At 40.6% G+C, this 19,985-nt stretch overlaps 1 protein-coding gene across 1 annotated transcript in view; it reads left to right on the forward strand.

Moving 5' to 3' along the window:
- The window catches only part of LOC134540725 (nose resistant to fluoxetine protein 6-like), a 159,327-nt gene extending 148,846 nt beyond the window's left edge, over window positions 1-10,481 (forward strand). The window contains exons 11-12 of the mRNA XM_063383620.1: window positions 1,191-1,333; window positions 9,782-10,481. Coding sequence (XP_063239690.1) covers window positions 1,191-1,333; window positions 9,782-9,940 — 302 coding nt within the window. The 3' untranslated portion in view covers window positions 9,941-10,481. The remainder of the gene's footprint in view (window positions 1-1,190; window positions 1,334-9,781) is intronic.
- The last annotated feature ends 9,504 nt before the right edge of the window (window positions 10,482-19,985 follow it).

Genomic DNA, 19,985 nt, shown 5'->3' on the forward strand with positions numbered 1-19,985 from the left:
CTAGGAGGTTTTTCGCGGAAATCGCGATTTCGGGTGCAGAAGAGATGTAGTCAGTTGATCTATGGGATGTGAACCCAATTTTTTCAGTAGTCAGTCAGTAGTAGTAATTAGTTCAAGTCATGTCTCTAATTTTTAAGTTTTAGTATTTTTTTTTTTTTTTTTTTAAATTTTCGGCTTCGTTCGCGCATCTGCGTCTTCTCGGTACGCGGCATCCTGATGTCGGCGCGAGACACCTAGTGAGCTTCGAACTCTACACCCTGTTTGACAAGGTCGAAGTGCTGGAGAGACACGTTAGAAGAGATGTTTCCGCGACCCGACGTTATGTTTTGAAGACCCGGGTGGTAATGTAAAATCAACACCCCCCCCCCCCACTTTCTAGCTACGAACTACATTAATCGAATGAATAGCCTACCAGCGAACAGTGCTTTTCTCAAGAATATGTAGAATGAATAAAACCAATCATCGATGTAATAATTGGACGAATCAAATTTTGGTTTGATGCTTATAAATTTTTGTTTATGTTATTGTTTGTTGTTAAAGTTGAGTATGTGTTGTTATACTAATATAGGGCCGGCCCGTTCTCGAAAAACTTAAGTATATAATTAATATCATTAATTGGGAAACTTATAAATGCCAAATCAAATGAAAACAGAATTCATTATTTACATTTTTAAATAAAACAGGGAACCTATAGACCAAGCTACTTGTGTAGTGTTAATTTATTTATGATATACCTTCTTCCCTTAAACGATCCACCAGCTCCCAAGTTGCTTGTGTCAGGGAGTTCTAAATTGTCTTGTTCTCCACCTCGTGCCACCTCTGGTCAATAAACTTATTTTCTTATTATTCTTACCCAGCAAGTTTCCAAGGTTCTTTTTAATTAATTTAAAATAATTCAATTTTGAGGCACGAGGGGCGTTACACAAGGTGCAGTAGCATACCCATGTTTACTGGAACGTATCATGAAAATAGCTTTGCAAGAGAGTGTTCTGCCTAGAGACTGCTACAGCGAAGCACGGGCGCTTTATCTAGTGTGTGTTTATATATAATTTAGACAATAATTTGTTAACACGATTCAAGCATTTAAATTTACGAAACAGTAATGTACCTATGTTAAAAATGTATGTGCTCTCCACACTATCGATAGAAAAGAAAGCATATCTTGATTGAGTTTACGAGATTATTTTTAGGATTCCTGATGAACATAGCCCAGTGGAAGCCATTCCGAGTGCTCGGCAGACTGGTCTATGGCGTGTACCTTGTCCATATGCTGGGCCAGCTGTACCACGTGGGATCTCTGAGGACTCCTCTGCAGACAGGAGTGTTTCCCTGCGTGAGTACCAACAGTCACTCACATACTGGGAGCCTTGCTTCTTCACACATTCGGCTTAGCTAAACAACTTTCGTTAGCTGAACCAAATAATATGATTCGAATGGAATATTGCGTGAATATATAGTTATTTATTTTATATATATATATTCGTTTGATTATTTATGATAAGCTACCCCCATTTATACGTCTTATTGCTTGCGGTTTAAATTATTCAAATAAAATTTGTTAATTTGTAGCAAAATGCGTCACATTTATGTGATCAGAAAAATTCGATTCAAACATTTCGTATGTTTATATTAACACTGTCGTAGGATATTTAAATAAATAAAATGCACCTGATATGAATCTAAACATTCCAGCTCATAAAAAAATCAATTGTTAGGGTAAACAATGTTGCACAGAAAAACTCACCTAGTCTGTATAAGTACTGTTACTATTTATATTGTGGGGAGAGCTGGGTTAGTAAGGAATAGCACAATTAGGTTTATTTCACAGTTTTATAAACATCTATTGTTTCAATGAATAATTAATAATTTTAATTCAAAATGTCGCATCACAAATCACTACCACTTAAAAATGTTTATTCTCAAATCACTCAATATCTGTCAAGTTTCTCAGTTCACACTCTTTACTAGAGTTAGGCTGGCCACATTCACAGTCTCGCACCACTCAGTCTCTGCACTCTCACGATCCAACTCGAACTCCACATCACGCCTCTCTCGGTGGGGGAATCTCTCACCCTCATCGCCGGTGTCGCACTTCCCTTCACTCGCGGAACTCTCCGAACTCTCGGAGGCCGGCGTTGCTGCTCGAGTACTTCAGGTGTCCTGCTCGAACCAACCAGAGGGGCCGTGACGAGTCCCGTCATCCCGGGCATACCCGACATACGAAACTTCGAGAATAGTGTCGCTAGTTCACGCCACTTCGCGCGGTGGCCCGCGGTATTTCCAAGGTAGCTCAGGAATAGATAACAGAACCTTGGTAGGACATTGCGGTAGGAGCGGAGGGGTGGGAGGAGGGTAGTGACAACCCTTGTAATCGGGCCAGGCAAGCATAGCATGAATTACGAAATGAACAGGTAACACATCCCTTCCAGCATATTTCCTCAACCAGATTAAATTTATTACCTTAATCCTTCTTCTATTTCCTCTCCGGATGCGGTAGACATCATTTATCCTATTCAAGATTTCATATAAGCCTTCCCTCACTACTTTAAACACGGCAATTTCCCTTCCTCCATTGAGGGTTAAACAGCCACAACAAATCGCCCTCCTGAAATCCGGTTAAGAGTTATCCTTCAGGTCGTACCTCGTATTCATTCGATTCATCGCTAATCGAAGATTTTGGCGGGCTTCTTTATGTATAAGAGGCATTCGCTTCTCTAGACGATTCACATAATCAGTGGTGCTGGTTGGCTCCCTGCGGGGTCGACCGAACTTGACATCTCAGGGCAACTCTTGTCCAAACACAATACTCACATGGGTCTGCTCAGTGAAGAAATGGATATGCCATTAGAAACAACTGGATGTGTTGATCCCAATCCTGTTGATGCTTGGCCACAACCTTGCAAGGTGTTCCACAAGAGTTCTGTTGAACCTCTCCACCATGCTGTCGAACTGAGTATGTAGGGCTGTATTCCTGATTTTTTTATTCCTAGAAGCCGACACACCTGAAATATTGTGGATTCAAATTGCGGCCTTGGTTTAAGTGGAGCTCCATTGGTAACCCATATCTGCAAATAAAATTGTTTACTATTGGATCTGAAATTTTAGTGGCTTCTTGGTTAGAAAGTGCATAAGCCTCTGGCCACTTACTGAAGTAATCCATTTCTACCATAATGTATCAGTTACAATCTTTAATCTTGGGGATTGGTCCAGCCTTTTCGATGGCTATCCTTTCAAAGGGAATACCTACATCGTATGCCCTCGTTTTCCCATGACTCCGGTGTTGTGACCCTTTTTTACCCGAGCACACTTCGCAATGTCTACTTCAAGCTCCCACATCCTGGAAACACCTCAACCAATGGTAGCATTGAAAGATCTTGGCCAGAGTTTTGTTCACCCCTAGATGACCACCAGAGGTACCACAGTGGATTTTTTTTTCAACACCTATGCCACTAAACTCTTTGGAAGGAGTAGTTTTCGATTTCGGTTTTCCAATGCCTTCATTAGTGCCCATTCATAATCCTCAAGAAATCCCACTGTGCCCAGTAAGCTTTCACAGCCCATCGGTCACTGGAGATCTCATGCCATATTCGACATTAGTACCATTCTCTTTGCAGCTTATATAGGTGCCAGGTCAGGATCTTACCGCGGTGCTGCTTTGAAGCTGGAGCTATCCTATTTATCTTTCTGGTTAGTTTTTGTTGTTCGCCGAACATTTCCGTACTCCTTATTACTCTCTGCCCTATTGCAATGGTTCCAGTCTACATTGCAAGGTCTTCGGGAGAGGACATCGGCATTGCTGTGAATTCGGCCTTTCTTGGGTTCTAACCGATAATAATACTGCTCTATATGTTCAATGTACCTAGCAAGTTGTCCCTATGGATTATTGAACTGTAGTAGCCACTTAAGTGCAGCATGGTCAGTGCATAAAATGAATTTTCACACAAATAAATATTTTTTGAAATTTTGAAGAGGCTTCACTACAGCCAAGAGTTATCGTCTTTTGATGTAAAAGTTGCGTTCGGGCTTTGACAAAATTATGCTGTAGTATGCTTGCTATTAATCCTTTATTGCCGTCTTGAACCTGGAAAAGTAACGAACCCAATCCATCTCCACTTGCATCTGTGTCAAGGATATACTCTCCATGTTGATCGGGTAGGCGTGTTTAAGACTACTTGACAGGAATTAATTAAGGTCTTTAAAGGCAGTCTTACATGCTGAAGTCCATAAATTTGTCTCTTGTCCTCGGTCAACTGATGCAGTGGTTTTGCAATTGTCGAGAACCTAGGCACAAACCACCTATAGTAAGTACAGAGTCCCCAAAATCTCCTTACTTCATACTTATTCTTAGGTTGCGGCCCCTCCTTAACAGACTTGATTGTCTCAGGATCTGTTTGCACTCCATTATGTGATACAAAATGTCCCAGGAATGTTACTTCATATTGAAACAAGAAGCACTTCTAAAGACTTAACTTAAGGTGTGCATGGCGAAGCTTGTCGAATATGTATTGAATATTTCGCAAATGTAACTTCACTGTATTTCCCACCACGTTAATGCCGTCCAGGTGAACTAGGCATGTCTTCCAATTCAAGCCAAGCAGGAAAAGTTCCATCAACCTCTAAAAGGTTGGGAAGACTCACACAGGCCTACCCAATAGACTGGTTCACAGTTAGCTATTGGGTTTCCCTGTTTAAAAACCCTTGTTAGGGAATCTAGGTTAACCACACTGACTGATACAACCTCACCGAAACCTGCAATGCTTCGGGTGACCAGGAGATTCTTCAATGTTAATGCCAATCAGGTAGCTCATTAACATAATCATAGCTGCTATTATCTACTCATATTTTGCTGGAATTGAAACATATTCGCTAACTACCACTTGCATTACAGGAACTTCCAATTGGTTGGGGGTAAACAAGTCCACCTCTTCATCTTAAACACATCGTACCTGTCCTTCCATGTAAATAACGAATCCGTATTGGTTCATGATATCCTATTCTAGAAAAACTTCATCAGTGACATCAGCAACAAGAATGGTCTGTGTGAATTTCCATGTAACGATCGTTACCTCTAATGCTAGCTGCCTATGCAAAGGTGAAGTGTCTCTGGTGGCAATTTTGAGTCTGTATAGGATAGGGTTTCTCTCCAGCTTTTCCCTATATACGTCTGTGCGAAATATAGATGCCGAAGTGCCGGTGTCAACATTAAGTAAACCCTCTCTGCCATTGACCCATTGATTAAGCAACAAACTCTCATGGCCTCTACGAAATACAGATACAGTAGAAACCCAAGGAGCTAACATTTACTTTAATACTGGCATGCACCCCCTCACAGCTACTGCTCTTTTCCCTGTTGATCTTCAATTTTCACGTCCTGCTGCGATGTCTTCCTGCATGTCGGACAGTCCCAATGGATGTGTCCTGGTTCATTACAAACGAAGCACTGCTGGTTTCTTCCTGCTCTCCTGCTCTTGTTAACTTGGAGTGTCAATTAGCAGCTTATTTCATTCCCTAAGAATATCTGCTATATTACTGGTGTTTCTGGCATTTGCTCCATTGTAGGTCTCCAGTCCAGCTCTCCTTCTACTGATGCTTGTGTTTCTTTGAGCCTGTGTGTGCTGTCTCAATTTACAGGACATGGACCAAGACTTTGGAACTCTTCTTGTGCCGCCTCAAACAAAGAGTTTGCTGAACCTCCGTACCTCTAAATCCATCTTTAAACGCACTGGTGGCTAGCTGTTGGCAGAAAGCTGTTGGTGCTTCTGGGAACGCGAGGTGCACGAGTCATTCCATGTTGGCTTCGAATTCTTGGAGCATTTCTGAATATTTTGCCTTTAACCCATCTTCAGAACTGTTCTATACAATTCCCCCATGTGCCTGTCACTGTACTTCAGTTTAAGGGCTTCTTATAATACTCTGTATTCTTTCCGGTCTGGGACTGGTATGGTCTGCAGCAGCTCTAGTGGAGATCTACTCAGGGCCAAGACAAGTTCCATAGGATTTTCTTCCTCAACCCAACCATTTATTTCTGCAGCTGCCTCGAACAGTCTTCTGTATACTGTCCTCAATGATTGATCATCGAAGGTGTGAGGTTTGAATTATTTGTGGCTGAAGGATGTTCCCGACACCTTAAAGTCGTCGGTGTAACTCTTCCAGCTTGCAGCAGCTGTAGCTTCCTTAATCATCGGACGGCACTACTTGGTTACAGCTGCTACACGCTGTTCGGTGGTCTGCTCGAACTGAGCCAGCTGTTGCTCCTCTCTGACAAGTTTTGGTTTTTGTGTGTGCAAGATGCTGCTTCAAACACTGTACTTTACCTTCGAACTGGATGCTTGTTTAATCAATATTTTTCTTCATTTCTTCTTTTGTAGCAACTATTTCGTTTATCATCTCCTTTGGTTCTTCTTGGTGTCTTCTATCTCGGTATTCATGGCATTCTTCACCTCTTCTTGACAGTTCTTCATTTCATTCTTTATTTATTCCTCCCCACTTTTTATTTCATTTTAATTTCTTCCTGGCTATTCTTCATTTAATTCTGAAACTTCTTCAATTCCTCCTGATCCGATTTCAATTCACTCATATCATTTTTCAACATGGCTAGGAAAGCCTTTACAATCTTAAGCTCATCAGCAGCCAACTTTCTTGTCCACATACACTACCAGTCGGTCACTATCACTTTTGTCCTACAATCTACAGTGTGATTTGACCTACGAACAACCACAATTTCTACTGAAAACTAACACTAATGATTCTACTAACAACAGTCCCTAATACTTATTTTAATACCCAAAATCTTAATTTATTTAGTTTTCTAATTCACTATTAACTGTTCATAAATGATTTAATTAGGGCTACCCTACTTCTGACATAAAATGTTACGATTTTTAATGTGGGTTAGCACTGGGTTTACAAGGGATAGCCCAATTAGGTTTTTTCACAGTTTTATTAATTACTATTATTTACATTAATAATAAATAATTGTAATAAAAAACTCCGATCACAAATCACTAGCACCAAAAAAATGTTTATTCTCAGTTCACCCAAGGTCTGTCAAGTTCCGCATTTCGCACTCCTTACTGGAGCTAGACTCGACCTTCGCACCTTACCTCACGCCTGTCCACACAGCCTCGCATCACTCAGTCGCCGCACTCTAACGATCTAGCCGAACTCCGTGTCGGGCCACTCTCGGTGGGGGGTCACTCACCCTATTTGCCGATGTCGCACTTCCCTTCGCTTGCGGAACTCTCCGAACTCTTGGAACTCACTCAGGACTCCCACGGAGGTCAGCGTTGCTGCTTAATTACTTGAGGCACCCTTCTTAAACCGACGAGAGAGGCTTTGACGAGTCGTGTCATCCCAGGCCGACCCGACGCCCGAAACATCGAGAATATTATCGCTTATTATCGCTTATTCACGTCACTTCACACGGCGCCCCGCGGGATTTCCAAGGCCGCTCAGCAGTAGATAACAGCGCCGAGGGTTGACATTGCGCCTGGTGCGGTGGGGGAGGAGGGAATTGACAAACTTGTAATCCGGCCAGGCACGCGTGGTATGCCTTACGTCAGTGTACCGCACGTGAAACATCGCGTGACGTCAGTGGCCTGGCAGGGCCGCCAGCCAGCTCCGAACCTGGCGCGTGTCGTGGTACTGTCTGCATTCGAAACTATACTCACTTTTGCGAGTGTAATCATGACATACCACCAAATATCATGGGAAAGGAACATTTGTGCAATTATGTTGTGAGTGTGTATATACTTACTATATGTTTTTGCTTCTTGCAAAAGATTAAAAAAACAAACATAAATAACCACATGCAACATAAACGTAATATTATGTATATTGCCTTGATAAATAGTTATTATTTCTTACTTATATTCATTCACATACTTCTTTGACCTTGCCTCCATTGTGCGCAGTCATTACGTCATGCATAGGGCAAATGTGAGATTTAAACGTTACAGCGAATAAATAGAAATAATGTGTAATTTTCCCTTGAGTTCTTTCAAAATCTGTACTGGAATATCGTGTCTAAAATATAATCTGAAAACACACGATTAAAATAATACATTTGAAAAAAAAGGGTCTAGAAACATAAATACTCATCCGCTCTCAGGTATTCTTAAATACTTTACGAAAAAAAATCATATATATTAACAGTCGTTTAATCGCGTGGTTTGTTCTAAAGATCAGTACACAGTATTTGTGTCCAGGTAAGCATTAAATCATACTCGCCGATATCACCAGAATATGTTCGGTTAAACGTCCAGAAAAATTTCACTAAAATAAACATCCTGAGTTCTCTCTACTCGACCCCACTAACATTGCATACCTCCGCGAGACTGCGACAGTGCATGCCGACTATTTGGAGTCTCATTTGCTCGACCCCTCGGTCACGCTGCAGCGAAGTGCAGGATGTCTAAGAGGAGACTCTTCTGCTCGGCAACTAAGTCAGGAATGCAGCGAATTGCATGACGACTAATATGAGCCTCATTTGCTCAAGAATTGGATAAAGATGCAGCTGAGTTATAGAAGTCTATTAGAAGTTTCATCTGCTTGAACAATGGGCTTAGCTACAGCTAAGTGCAGGACGACTATGAAGAGACTCGATAGATCGGTCACTGGGTCAGGCTGCAGCGAAGTGTAGAACTACCTTGAGAAGTCCTATCTTCTCAAAAACTGGGTCAGGTTGCAGCGAAAAGCATGATGACTATGAGGAATCGCATCAGCTCGGCAACAGGGCCAGGTTGCAACGAAGTGCAAGATGCTTATGAGGAATCTCATCAGCTCGGCAACAGGGCCAGGTTGCAGCTAAGTGTATGACGTCTATTAAGAGTCTCATCTGCTCTTCATTTGGGTCAGGTTTCAGCGAAGTGTAGGACTACTATAGGGAGTATCAACTGCTCGGCTACTGGGTCAGGCTAAAATGTAATGTAAAACATCATCTACTCAGCCACTTGGTCGGGATGGAGCGAAGTGCATGGCCACTGTCAGGAGTCTCATCTGCTCCACATCTGGGCCAGGTTGCAGCAAAGTGCGTGTTGACTATGAGTAGTCTCATCTGTTTGACAACTGGGAAAGGCTGCAGCGAAGTGAAGGTCGATTATAATGAGTCTTATCTGTTCGATCACTGAATCGGGTTTGTCCAAAGTGCAGGACGACTATTTGAAGTCTCATTTGCTCGATCATTCGGTCAGGCTTAAGCGAAGTTAATAACGCCTATTAGGAGTCTCATCCTCTCGACAGCTGGGCACACTGCAGCGAAGTGAACGACGATTTTGAGGAGTCTCATCTGCTCGAATACTGGGTCACACTAAGGATGACCATTAGGATTCTCATATGTTTGACCATTGTGTCAGGATTCAGCTAAGTCACGCCAAGTTCCTCGTTTAGTTCCGGAAGCTTTTAGCCTTTTTTTTTCCTCGGACAACAGCAACCTATGTTCGTAAGCATGGGTGTCTAAATCAAGCTGCATGTCAAAAACCAGGAGAAACCACAAATAAAAATAATTCTGTACTTCCAGCCAAGGCTAGAACGAAAATTTAGTAGTAAGACAATTTGTATAAATGCCTTAGGTTTGCGAGTTTATGTATGTTGAACATATCATTACGAATTTAGTCTACATTATTTAAATGTAAATTTGGTCTTTTTATCATTTAGAAAATTTTCAAAAATTGTGTTTATATAAAAAAATATTTTATGTTCATTGTCTTCTAATGAGTGCATGATATTTTAGCATAAAACCATACATTGGCCTCAGAATAATGTCTCATTGTTTTGCCCGTAGCTGTGGATGCTGATGGGTGACGTCATGTTTTCCTTCTCCCTGTCGTTCCTGCTCACTGTGATGCTGGAGTCTCCAGTGAGGGCGCTGGAGAAGCTCGTGTTCCAGAGGGTTTCCGCTACTCACTTCAACAAGCAAGAGATAACACCCCACTCCGCCTGAGAAAAAAAAAAATTATTGTCATGTGAAGATATCACTGTGATGAATTGTTTTGGATGTTGTTGATCAATCATTGTACATTTGGCGACATATGTAGCCATATTACTGATAGAAAATGTTACTTTTTTCTGTTCATAAATCTATTTTCCCTGTCTGTAAGGGATTCAATCGCCAAATGTTAATTCTGTGAAAAAAAAATTCTTAAAAGAGTATGTTAGGATTTTTTAATTTTTTATATTTTATATACATATGTGACATTACGAGAATTTAACTTAATGGGTAAAAAAATAATTTCAAAGTCAGTCTCAATCATACTGGTTTAATAACTCAACATCTTTCTGTAGAACTGATTGAAATGTTTATTTATTATTTAATTTTAAAATGAAACAAGTTTACTTATCAGGATGCCATTGTCATTACTGTAGAGCCAAAAAACAAAAAATTAAACCAACAGTACGAAAGGTGTGTGTGTGTACTTAAGTACACGTATTAGATAAAATACATAATTTTTTTGAATTAAATTTACAAAAAATAATAAAAAAAATTTACAGTAATTATAATAATGTAAATATTTGAAAAATTAACTTTTTGTAGTAAAATATTAAGATTATTATAATTAATAATGAACTCACTAAATAAGCTAAATGTTAGTTTTAATTTATTAATTTTATTTATTTATGTAACATTAATGTAATAATTTAAATGCTAATAAATTATATGTACACGAACATACCCGAATTTATACAAATACAACTAATAAATTATACAACCACAATTTCTATCACTAATATTCACAAATAATATATTTTTTAAAATTATTTGGACAGTATCAACAACTAAATTTCTGAACGCATCTCCAACGTGTAACAACTTCATCTATAGAATCATTTGCCGATAAAAACAAAAAAAAAAGACTTGAAAAATAATTAAATGCCGGATTGGAACCGTATTTGACAAGACATGTTAAAATTCAATTAAAATTTATTACTTTATAGTTTACATGCACGTTATATGACTATTTATTATTAAAGGATAGTTGTACTTTTAAAAAGTTTTATTTTATTACATATGCGAATTCATGGAAATTTATTTACTATGACACGTAATTACTTTAATAATACTTTAAGTTAAAATAGAGGATTTAGTCCTACATAGTATGAAATAATCAATTAAATATTTCCAGCTCTTTTAATGATATTTAGTAATACGATAAAATTTTGATGTATTCAACCACAGTTTTTATAATCCAGTTATCTTTTATTAAATAATGTTAAAAAAACTTTCTCTACCGAGCATGCAATCATATTCCTTTAGCACGTATGTGCACTATAAAAACTTTTTTATTTAAACAGAATACATTTTATTACACATAAGTACATTGGGATCACGACAATGCAGTTATTGGTTCTATTTATAAAGTACACCACTGCAAGCTACTGCTAACAAACCATAAACAAAATCCAAATAAGGTGTGTCCATAACTTTTTTTGAGGGTACCATATTGAATTAGTTCCCATCGCTCTAGTCTGAGACGTTGCAAGAAGTCCTGTGTGTCCGGCGGCACTGTCGTGGATAACGTGTACTGCAGAGTTCGAGTGAGAAGCCACTTAATTCTGCGCTGGCGCACATGCGGAAACAACTTGAATCGAATGTTCACAATATCAGCATCTGGCAGGTCGACGACTGGAACGGCCATAATCTTAACAATGTGGAGTTTTACCCAGCGCCATATTGGTCTGGCATACGTACATGATATTACTCTGTGGTATGCGGTGTCTATGTCCCCACACCAGTGACAAATATTTGTACTCTCTCGTATGCCGTTGGGATAATGTCGTTGCAGAATTCGTAAGCTGCCGAACGTAGGTGTTAAGGTAACGCCGGATCGGACATCTCCCGCCATAACTGTGCCCAGTTAGCGTTCAAGTGAAGCATTCGCTTTGGCGGTATTAAAGTTATCTTCCTTGGGAGCATTTTGTAGAGTCGGCTTGCTGTAACATGTTCGCCTTCGGGAAGATCATGAAATATCGCGTGTTTGGTCCGGTATGCCATTCCATACTCGGCTGGGAGGCTGTCATCACCATCAAGCACTTGCCGCTTCAATTGTTTCACTGGCTCGTCTTCTCTTAAAAGGGCCTTAATTACATTGACAGTTTATGGAGCAGTTACCTTAATTTTAATGTCAATTTGTCCTAGCCCACCGGCGTTTTTAGGAAAGCAAAATTTTATGTGCGGGCGACGCTGAACAATTTTGGCTTCCATAGAAACCATCTGACATACATGGTTAGACGCGCTTGTATGCTTTGTGCAGGTGGAAATACATGCGCTAGATACCAAAGTTTTGCACAGAATGATGGTATTAAAATCATGAACTTGTTTAATATGTCTAGCTTTCTTGTACTATAATCTATCATGCATACTCGGCATGTTGCTATTGTGTTTTACCATTTGTCGTGTATTGTTTGGCTAATACCATTCTTGAAGGTGACCCCAATATTTTAATTTGTTCCGCCGTACGAAAAGTATGAGACGTATGATCATCAATCTTGTCACTGTAAAAATGTAAAATCCCACTCTTTTGATTGTTTTTTTCGCATAATTGAGAAAGTCTGAAATTCGGCGATGCAGTTGGAAATATTTTGTATATCTCGGGTTTCACGCACCGCACATGTTACATCGTCCGGGTATGCCGTCACCTCTAACCGACCATGCATAGGCTGCATGGTGTGTAGCTCGTCATTTAGCTTCATGCAAAGGGGCTCCAGTTAAATCAGAAAACTAGATCATGTATAGCCTACATCCTTGCCCAACCAATCATTTGATTTTAATAGGAGCAGTGCAAAACCCATTAATTTGTACACGTGTCCTAGCTCCCATTAATGTTATTTTAATACAGTTAATTACAACTTCCGAAAATCCATATGATGCATAACTGCTAACATAAACTCGTGGCTTATTCTGTCAAATGCTTTATCAAATTTTAATAGCATAATGACCGTGGTTGTTTGTCTAGTTATCGCGTGTACTTGCTCGTTCCTGAGCGCACTGAGGCTAAGGATAATGTGGCCGGCTATCGCACAGTATTGACCAGGTCCTATTACACTAGCCATGACCATCCCAAGACGTTTGGCAAGTACACGCATCATGATCTTGTAGTCCGTCGCTAACAAAGTTATTGGTCTATAGTCTGTTATTTTTGCTGAGGATCGCGTCTTTAGCACTAACACTAGAGGACCCTCTTTTTCCGAAGCACTCAATTCCTCAAATTGCAGTACCCAATGTATCACGTCACAAAATTCATTAGAAAATATGTCCCAATATTGTATGTGGAGTTCCTACCCAAAACCATCGGTCCCTGAGGATTTTCTAAGAGTTAGTTTTTTTTACTATTCCCGCAATTTCTATATTTGTTACCGGTTGTGTCAGGTGTTGCTGTTGTTCGTAACTGAGATGCATTACGCAGTGTCGAAAAGCTTGGGGTATAAGTTGTCTGTGTGTGTCTTCGTTTTTGTACATATTCGAATAGTGGGTATGCAAAGCTTTCGCAATTGTGTGTTGGTCTTCATGAACATTTCCGTCCATGTCACATATTTTTGTTATTAGAGACTGATGGTGCCTGTGTTGTTCTTTAATACTCATATAAAGACTAGGTTTCTTGCTTTCACCTATATTCAGATCACGCAAAAGAAGTTTCCTGTCACTTAAGCTCTGAGACTGCATATTCATAAGTGTCCGCTTCGCTTTTCTCATTTGAACTAATACATAGTGTCCTTGATCAATTTTGTCCTGCAACTCATTTAACATTTTCTCGTGAAAGTAAAGAGTCCTACGATTTTGCTCCGCTATGTTGCTTGCGCGAATCTGAAAGAAACTTCACATGTTTGGCTTGATGCAGTGTTCCCACCACAACACGATATGTGTGTATCTATTGTGCCGGTTTCGCCATGAGTTCCAGCTTCTCCGGCAGTCATCTTTAATTCCTGGGGCATACAAACGCTTCGTATTTAATTTCCATGGTCCATTCCCTCTGTGTCAGACCTTGTGGAATGCTTTATATTTAATGAAAAAACATATGGTGATCACTTATAGACATGGGAAGTACACAATATGAAACTAAGTCTGTTTAATGGCTTGCACGTATGTAAAACCTGCCAAGCCTTGTCCTACTGTTTGTGGTGGCATCGGTATAGTGGGGTGTGTTTTTGTGCAAGACAGCGATCACGTCTTCTAGATGTAGTTTTAGAATTAAATTTTGCAGCTCTTTATTAACAGGGTAAACTCCACCGACGTGATATCGGTGGTCTATAATATAACTGTAGTTTCCTCCGAACACAAGTCGTTGATTAGCACATTGTAGGAACGGCACAATGTCCTGGGTGTACAGAAGATCCCTTTCCCGCCTTCCTTGTGACCCTGGGGGAGCATAAATGTTTATAATTCTGAAATCTCGTAAATATCCAGACATTTTACAGTATTTAGGATGACGGTGTAGGTTTCCAGTTCGAACTCCGGTCTCGTAACACTCGCAGTTTCCCCTGAATTTGAACTAATATTTGAATATACATTATAGTTGTGGAATTTATTTACTATTTCTGGTACGATTTCTTGAAGGAGCAAAGTGTCGACCGAACACTAGATCAAAATTCTTTCCAATTCGGCTACTTTCGCGCAGTGGGCACTTAGCACAGGATAAGAGTTGCTATAGTATGAGCTGCTATTATAATATTAGTTTATTTTATATTTCGTATAACTTTGTACTAATTTTCACGGTACTAATGGCCTAGTTCTGCTATCTCCAGGGATACCAGCCGATTCGCACGAGGCTCCACGGCCGGCCAGCACTCGCTCTGACTCCCTGACTGCCGCGATGTTGGCCTCTCAGCCGGGCCACTCTCGCCTGGTGTTGTCGGCCGTGTCCGGGATGCCGCTATCGGCGCTGAGATCGGCTGCGCTGCCGCTCCCTGAAGTGACGACACCGCATGTGACGCTTATTGGTGCATTGCTGCAGGCGGCTCCATTTTCTTGTCGCACTTGTTTGATGTTAGCTCATGCGGCAGTGTGTCCTCGCTGTGCGCTGGCTACGATACAAGGCCTGGCTTGCCTCGCCCGGAGTACAGCTACTGGAACAACGTGCTGACACTTGCAGTGAGCCACTGCGATCCTCACTGGCGGCTGAGACATTCCTCTCTTCATCCACTCCTGACTCCTGGTGGCGTGTGGCCTCCATGCTGGTTGTTGCCGCGTCTTCCTCCGTGTCTGAGCTGATCCTGTTCTTAGCAGCGCTCGGCAGACGTGTCAACATGTGGACATTTTCGTCTCCCGTTGCTACCGCCCGTTGCATGGAAGACTATGTAGGTTCAGTGCCAACCTGCGGAATCATATGTTATTCATTTTCATTATACGGGGTTCACGACACGTGATGGTAGGTGTTTACCATCTCTTCTGCGTTGTTAGTTTTTTCCCTCTGCAGTTGCTAAGACCTAAGATGGCGCTGCTTCAGCCCCGTCAGCTGAGGTCAGTCTGCCCGGAAATGCCCTGCCTCGTCACACACTCTGCACGTTTACGGTTGATGTTCATACTTCAGGAGCTCGGGTACAGTCAGTATGCAGGTAGGAGGGAATGTCCTTTTTGTAGAGCCATTTTAACTAGCTGGAGGCATGTCTTCATCCTGTATGTGTAGTTCCTACTCCAGTATTGGTCCTATTCGTCCTGTAGGGAGATTATTGTGATGTACGTCGCCAACTTTTCACTGATACGAAGATTGTTAATTTATACCGGTTTATTCACAACACGCACTAACTTTTGTATTTCGATCATTCTCTTTCTATTTTCACCTGGATGGCTTCAACCGATGATGCCATTAGCTGTGAAGATCCCCCGGTATCTTGTAACACTTTGTCCGCGCGCATACTAGACGTAAATTTCACAAAGACACAGTTCAAATAGCCTTCTAGTTGAAGCGCTTCAATGACATGTTCAGTTTTCAGCCACTGGTGAATGTCAGTGGCACGTGGTCGTGACGTGAAGGTTCTTCGTGACAGACACTGCCTCTGTGCGCACCGCCGCAATCCGCCGGTATCCGCTCCTGCAACTCGAGTGAACGCCTCGTCTGGTGTCGTTCTTCGAAGAGTGGATGGTTAATAAACTCAATGAGAGATAATGGTAAACAGAATTTAAAAATTAAATTTAAGCTTTGGTGTTCGTTTTCACTGGTAGGGATAAACCAGAAGTTGAAACCTTTCGCGTCTATCTTTATTTTAATATCAATTTTTTGGAATATTTTGGAATAATTTTGTCGAATATTTAGGTCAATAAATAAAAATCCCCAAGATAGTGGTCATATCGGCTTAATAGAGGCTTGTATACGAGGAACTTAAGCTACTTTTTGGTTTTGAACATAATTTATGAAATAAGAATTTATTATAAAATAAAGTTTTTTTTATTGATAAATTATCGAACCAAGGACCAATATCGATAGAATCAATCATTATAATAATGAGTGATTTTTTCTTTTAATTTAAAAATTTTTCCCGAATTTCTAGGTTAATTACTTAAAATATTCAAAATGGTGGTCAATATACCTTCGTCGAATAACTACTATCTGGTTGTTAGGAAGCTAAACTGCTTTTAGTTTTTTAAACAGAATAATACAAGATGGCGGACGTGTCGTCAACCAAGATGGTGGCCTCCAGCAGACGAAAACAAGATGGCAGACATGACTTCACAATTAAAGATGTCGAACATTCTGAAAATTGCAAAATTCAGGGCTTCGGGCGCTCTCTATCAAGATCGTAAAATTTAAGGTCAGTTCAAGGGACAAGGTCAAGGACAAAGTCAATGTTCAAAGTCATTCAAGTTAGCCGCCGTGACATACAAGGTGGTCGTGATTTCAAGGTACCTATTCGTTGTGAAAATAACATTTATATACTACTCATGAACGGGACTTGGATATGAGATTTGTGTTTGATGTTGGGTTGGTTTGCAGATTTTGGCTCAGCAATTTTATACTTCAGTAGTATTCTATACGTTTGGTAATGAACGTATGAAACTAATTGACATTGTAGTATATTTTACAGCAAAATAATCATATCTTTCATTTAATATTTTAAGCTACTTACAGTTTTCATCAGGTAGCTTGAGAGTCATAACCTAAATATTCCTACTATATGTTTTAAGATTTTCTCGAAACTTTTGTCAGTGGCGTAGCGTGGGTGGGGCGGAGGGGGCGGCCCGCCCCGGGCGGCAGCCCGCGGGGGCGGGTCGCCGGTGAAGCTGGTTGAGATCTGATCTATGATTCATTCATTACATGTGTCAGACACACTATAATGTTCCATTTTTATCTAAAATTTTGCGCACCGACTATTTTTTAATATTTATTTAAAATAAAAACTGCGAAATTACTGACAGAGCTCTTTATAACGTTTGTTTGTTTACATACGAACGGCAACATCGCATCACGCCGCGCCGCCCGGCGCGCGCGAGCCGAGTTGAGCGGCACTCCTTATTATGTTAATTACTCATACAAAATCTTTTGTTTCACGCGTCGGCCCGTGTCGATGCCTCTCTTTCGCACTCATTGAATTTAGTACTACGCATTGTACTGTAAAGTTTGACCTTAACTCAGGGCAAACCAAACAACTTCCGCAAACCGGGACACAGTAAAACTCCTATATTGCCCCGTACCGCGAGCGCAGGTAAACCCCAAAAAATATTAAAACCCAAACTAATAGCAGGATTTAAAAATACTAATAAGTTTGCGAACAGTGAGAGGAGGCAGCAAGTTAAAAAGACGCAAAATTTATATGACAACATTTAATAAATATATATATATCATAAAATCGTTTCATCACAAATAGGCGCATCCATCATAAAATACATGCCCTATTACTACTTATAAAAAAAATAGCTATTTAATAATACTAAAAAAATACTTTAACAATTACCCCAAAAAATTATAATTTGATCATATACTTCGGAGCTCCGAAAATTAAATATAATTACCGAAAAGGCATTAAAAATATATAAGAACATATTAATACAAATACAAATACAAATATAGATACGCACCGGGCGTATCACCGCTGTAAATACCAATTAACATAGGTGAAATCTAGCAAAAAATTGACACACCTTAACATGCAAATAAATATACCATAAATTTAGCAAATTACAAATTATGGGTTTACAAGCCCTTCTCAGTTAAGTCATTTTCTAACGGTTGACGCCTTTTTTCTTCTAGGTCTGGCAGGGATTGGGTGAAACACGCTGAACGTAAAATCCCAGTTTCAGTTTTATTAGTCCGTTAATTTAAATCCCAAAAATCCACAAATTATAGTTCCGCACCAGGGGTCAAAGGGGCAATCCTTGTATTGTTTTTCTTGCAAGCTGTTTGGCAATTCCGGCTCTAACTTCGCATCTGATGAAGGATTCAACAAATGGTGGAAGCTAAATACAAGAATATGAGACCATGACAATAGCCTGGGCCATGAACAGAGCTTCTTGAAATGGAAGGAGTTGGAAGTTCGCCTGAACTGTAAAGCAACCATCGATCAGAAACAACAAGAAGTTTTCGAAAGTGAGGAGAAGAAGTGGAGGGATGTACTGTACAGGTTGCTGAATATTATCCAGTTCTTAGCCAAACAGAATCTGGCCTTCAGAGGACATCGAGAAGACATTCGAGGAGATGATAGTGGCAATCGCGGGAACTTTCTGGAGTTAGTGCACCTCCTAGCTAAATACGACCCTTTTCTAATGGAACACCTGACAAAGATAAAGCTGGGAGCAAGAGTCTCAGTTTCGTATCTATCTCCAGAAACCCAGAATGAATTTATAAACTTGCTGGGACAGCAAGTTCGATCCACCATCATCCATCGTATTCAAGAAGCTAAATATTATTGCGTAATCTTCGACAGTACACCAGACATCTCCCACAATGACCAAATGAGCCAAGTTCTGCGATACGTACATATCGAAGGAGAAAAAGTCGCCGTGGTAGAATCTTTCATTGACTTCTTCGAACCAAAAGGAAAAAATGCAGAAGATCTCAGCAACGATATAATCGCGAAGATAACATCAGACGGACTGGACATACAGAATCTGAGAGGACAGGCTTATGACAATGCTGCCACAATGTCAGGGATCCACAATGGAGTTCAAGCCCGGATTAAAACACTGAATCCGAAAGCTATATTCGTTGCATGCACAAACCACTCACTAAACTTGGCTGGGGTACACGCTGCTTCTGAATCAGTGGATTCCGTGACGTTTTTTGGAACTCTGGAGAAGCTGTTTGCCTTCTTTTCCGCATCAACTGTTCGATGGAACGCTTTGGTTGCCGTCACAGGTCAAGCAGTAAAACGAGTCACTGAAACGCACTGGAGCGCTAGACATGTAGCTGTCAAGATGCTTAAAAATAAGTTTGAGGTAGTTCTTGAGGTACTGGAACAATTCACATATTCATCTCAAACTTCCGAAACAAGATCGGGAGCCAGTCTTCTCCTGACAGCCATGCAGTCATTTAACTTCCTAACTTTTCTTGGCTTTTGGGCTGCAGTGCTACCTGAAGTAGATGACGCACAGATTTACCTGCAGCAACGAGGACTAAGTGTGGATAAGTGTGCTCAGAAACTCTGCGCTTTGAAAACCCTCTTAGTGGAAAGTAGAGACCGTTTCGTGCAAGAAGCAATTGACTTTGCTAAGACTCTCTGCGAAAAACTCGGAATCGAACTCAAAACGAGAAGAATTCGCAGGAAAAAACGCATGATGGCGATGAATCTTCTGAAGATGCAGCTTTGTCTCACGAACAGGAAATCCGTCGAGAGATTATCGCATCATTCGACAAGATCATTCAAGAAATGACGACTCTATTACAGCAAATTCAAGAAATATCGGACAAGTTTGGATTTTTGATGCCAGCGAAACTTTTGGACAGCAAGTTCGGGGATCTTTCCCATGTATTAGAAGACATCGACAAGGACGAGTTTCAGATGGAGCGGAAGCGTCTTCAGCAGTTTGTTGTTGTTGCCTGTTCTGAATCAGAGGAAGATAT

This window comes from Bacillus rossius, chromosome 17 (genome assembly GCF_032445375.1).
Source record: "Bacillus rossius redtenbacheri isolate Brsri chromosome 17, Brsri_v3, whole genome shotgun sequence".
Classification (NCBI taxonomy): Eukaryota; Metazoa; Arthropoda; class Insecta; order Phasmatodea; family Bacillidae; genus Bacillus; species Bacillus rossius.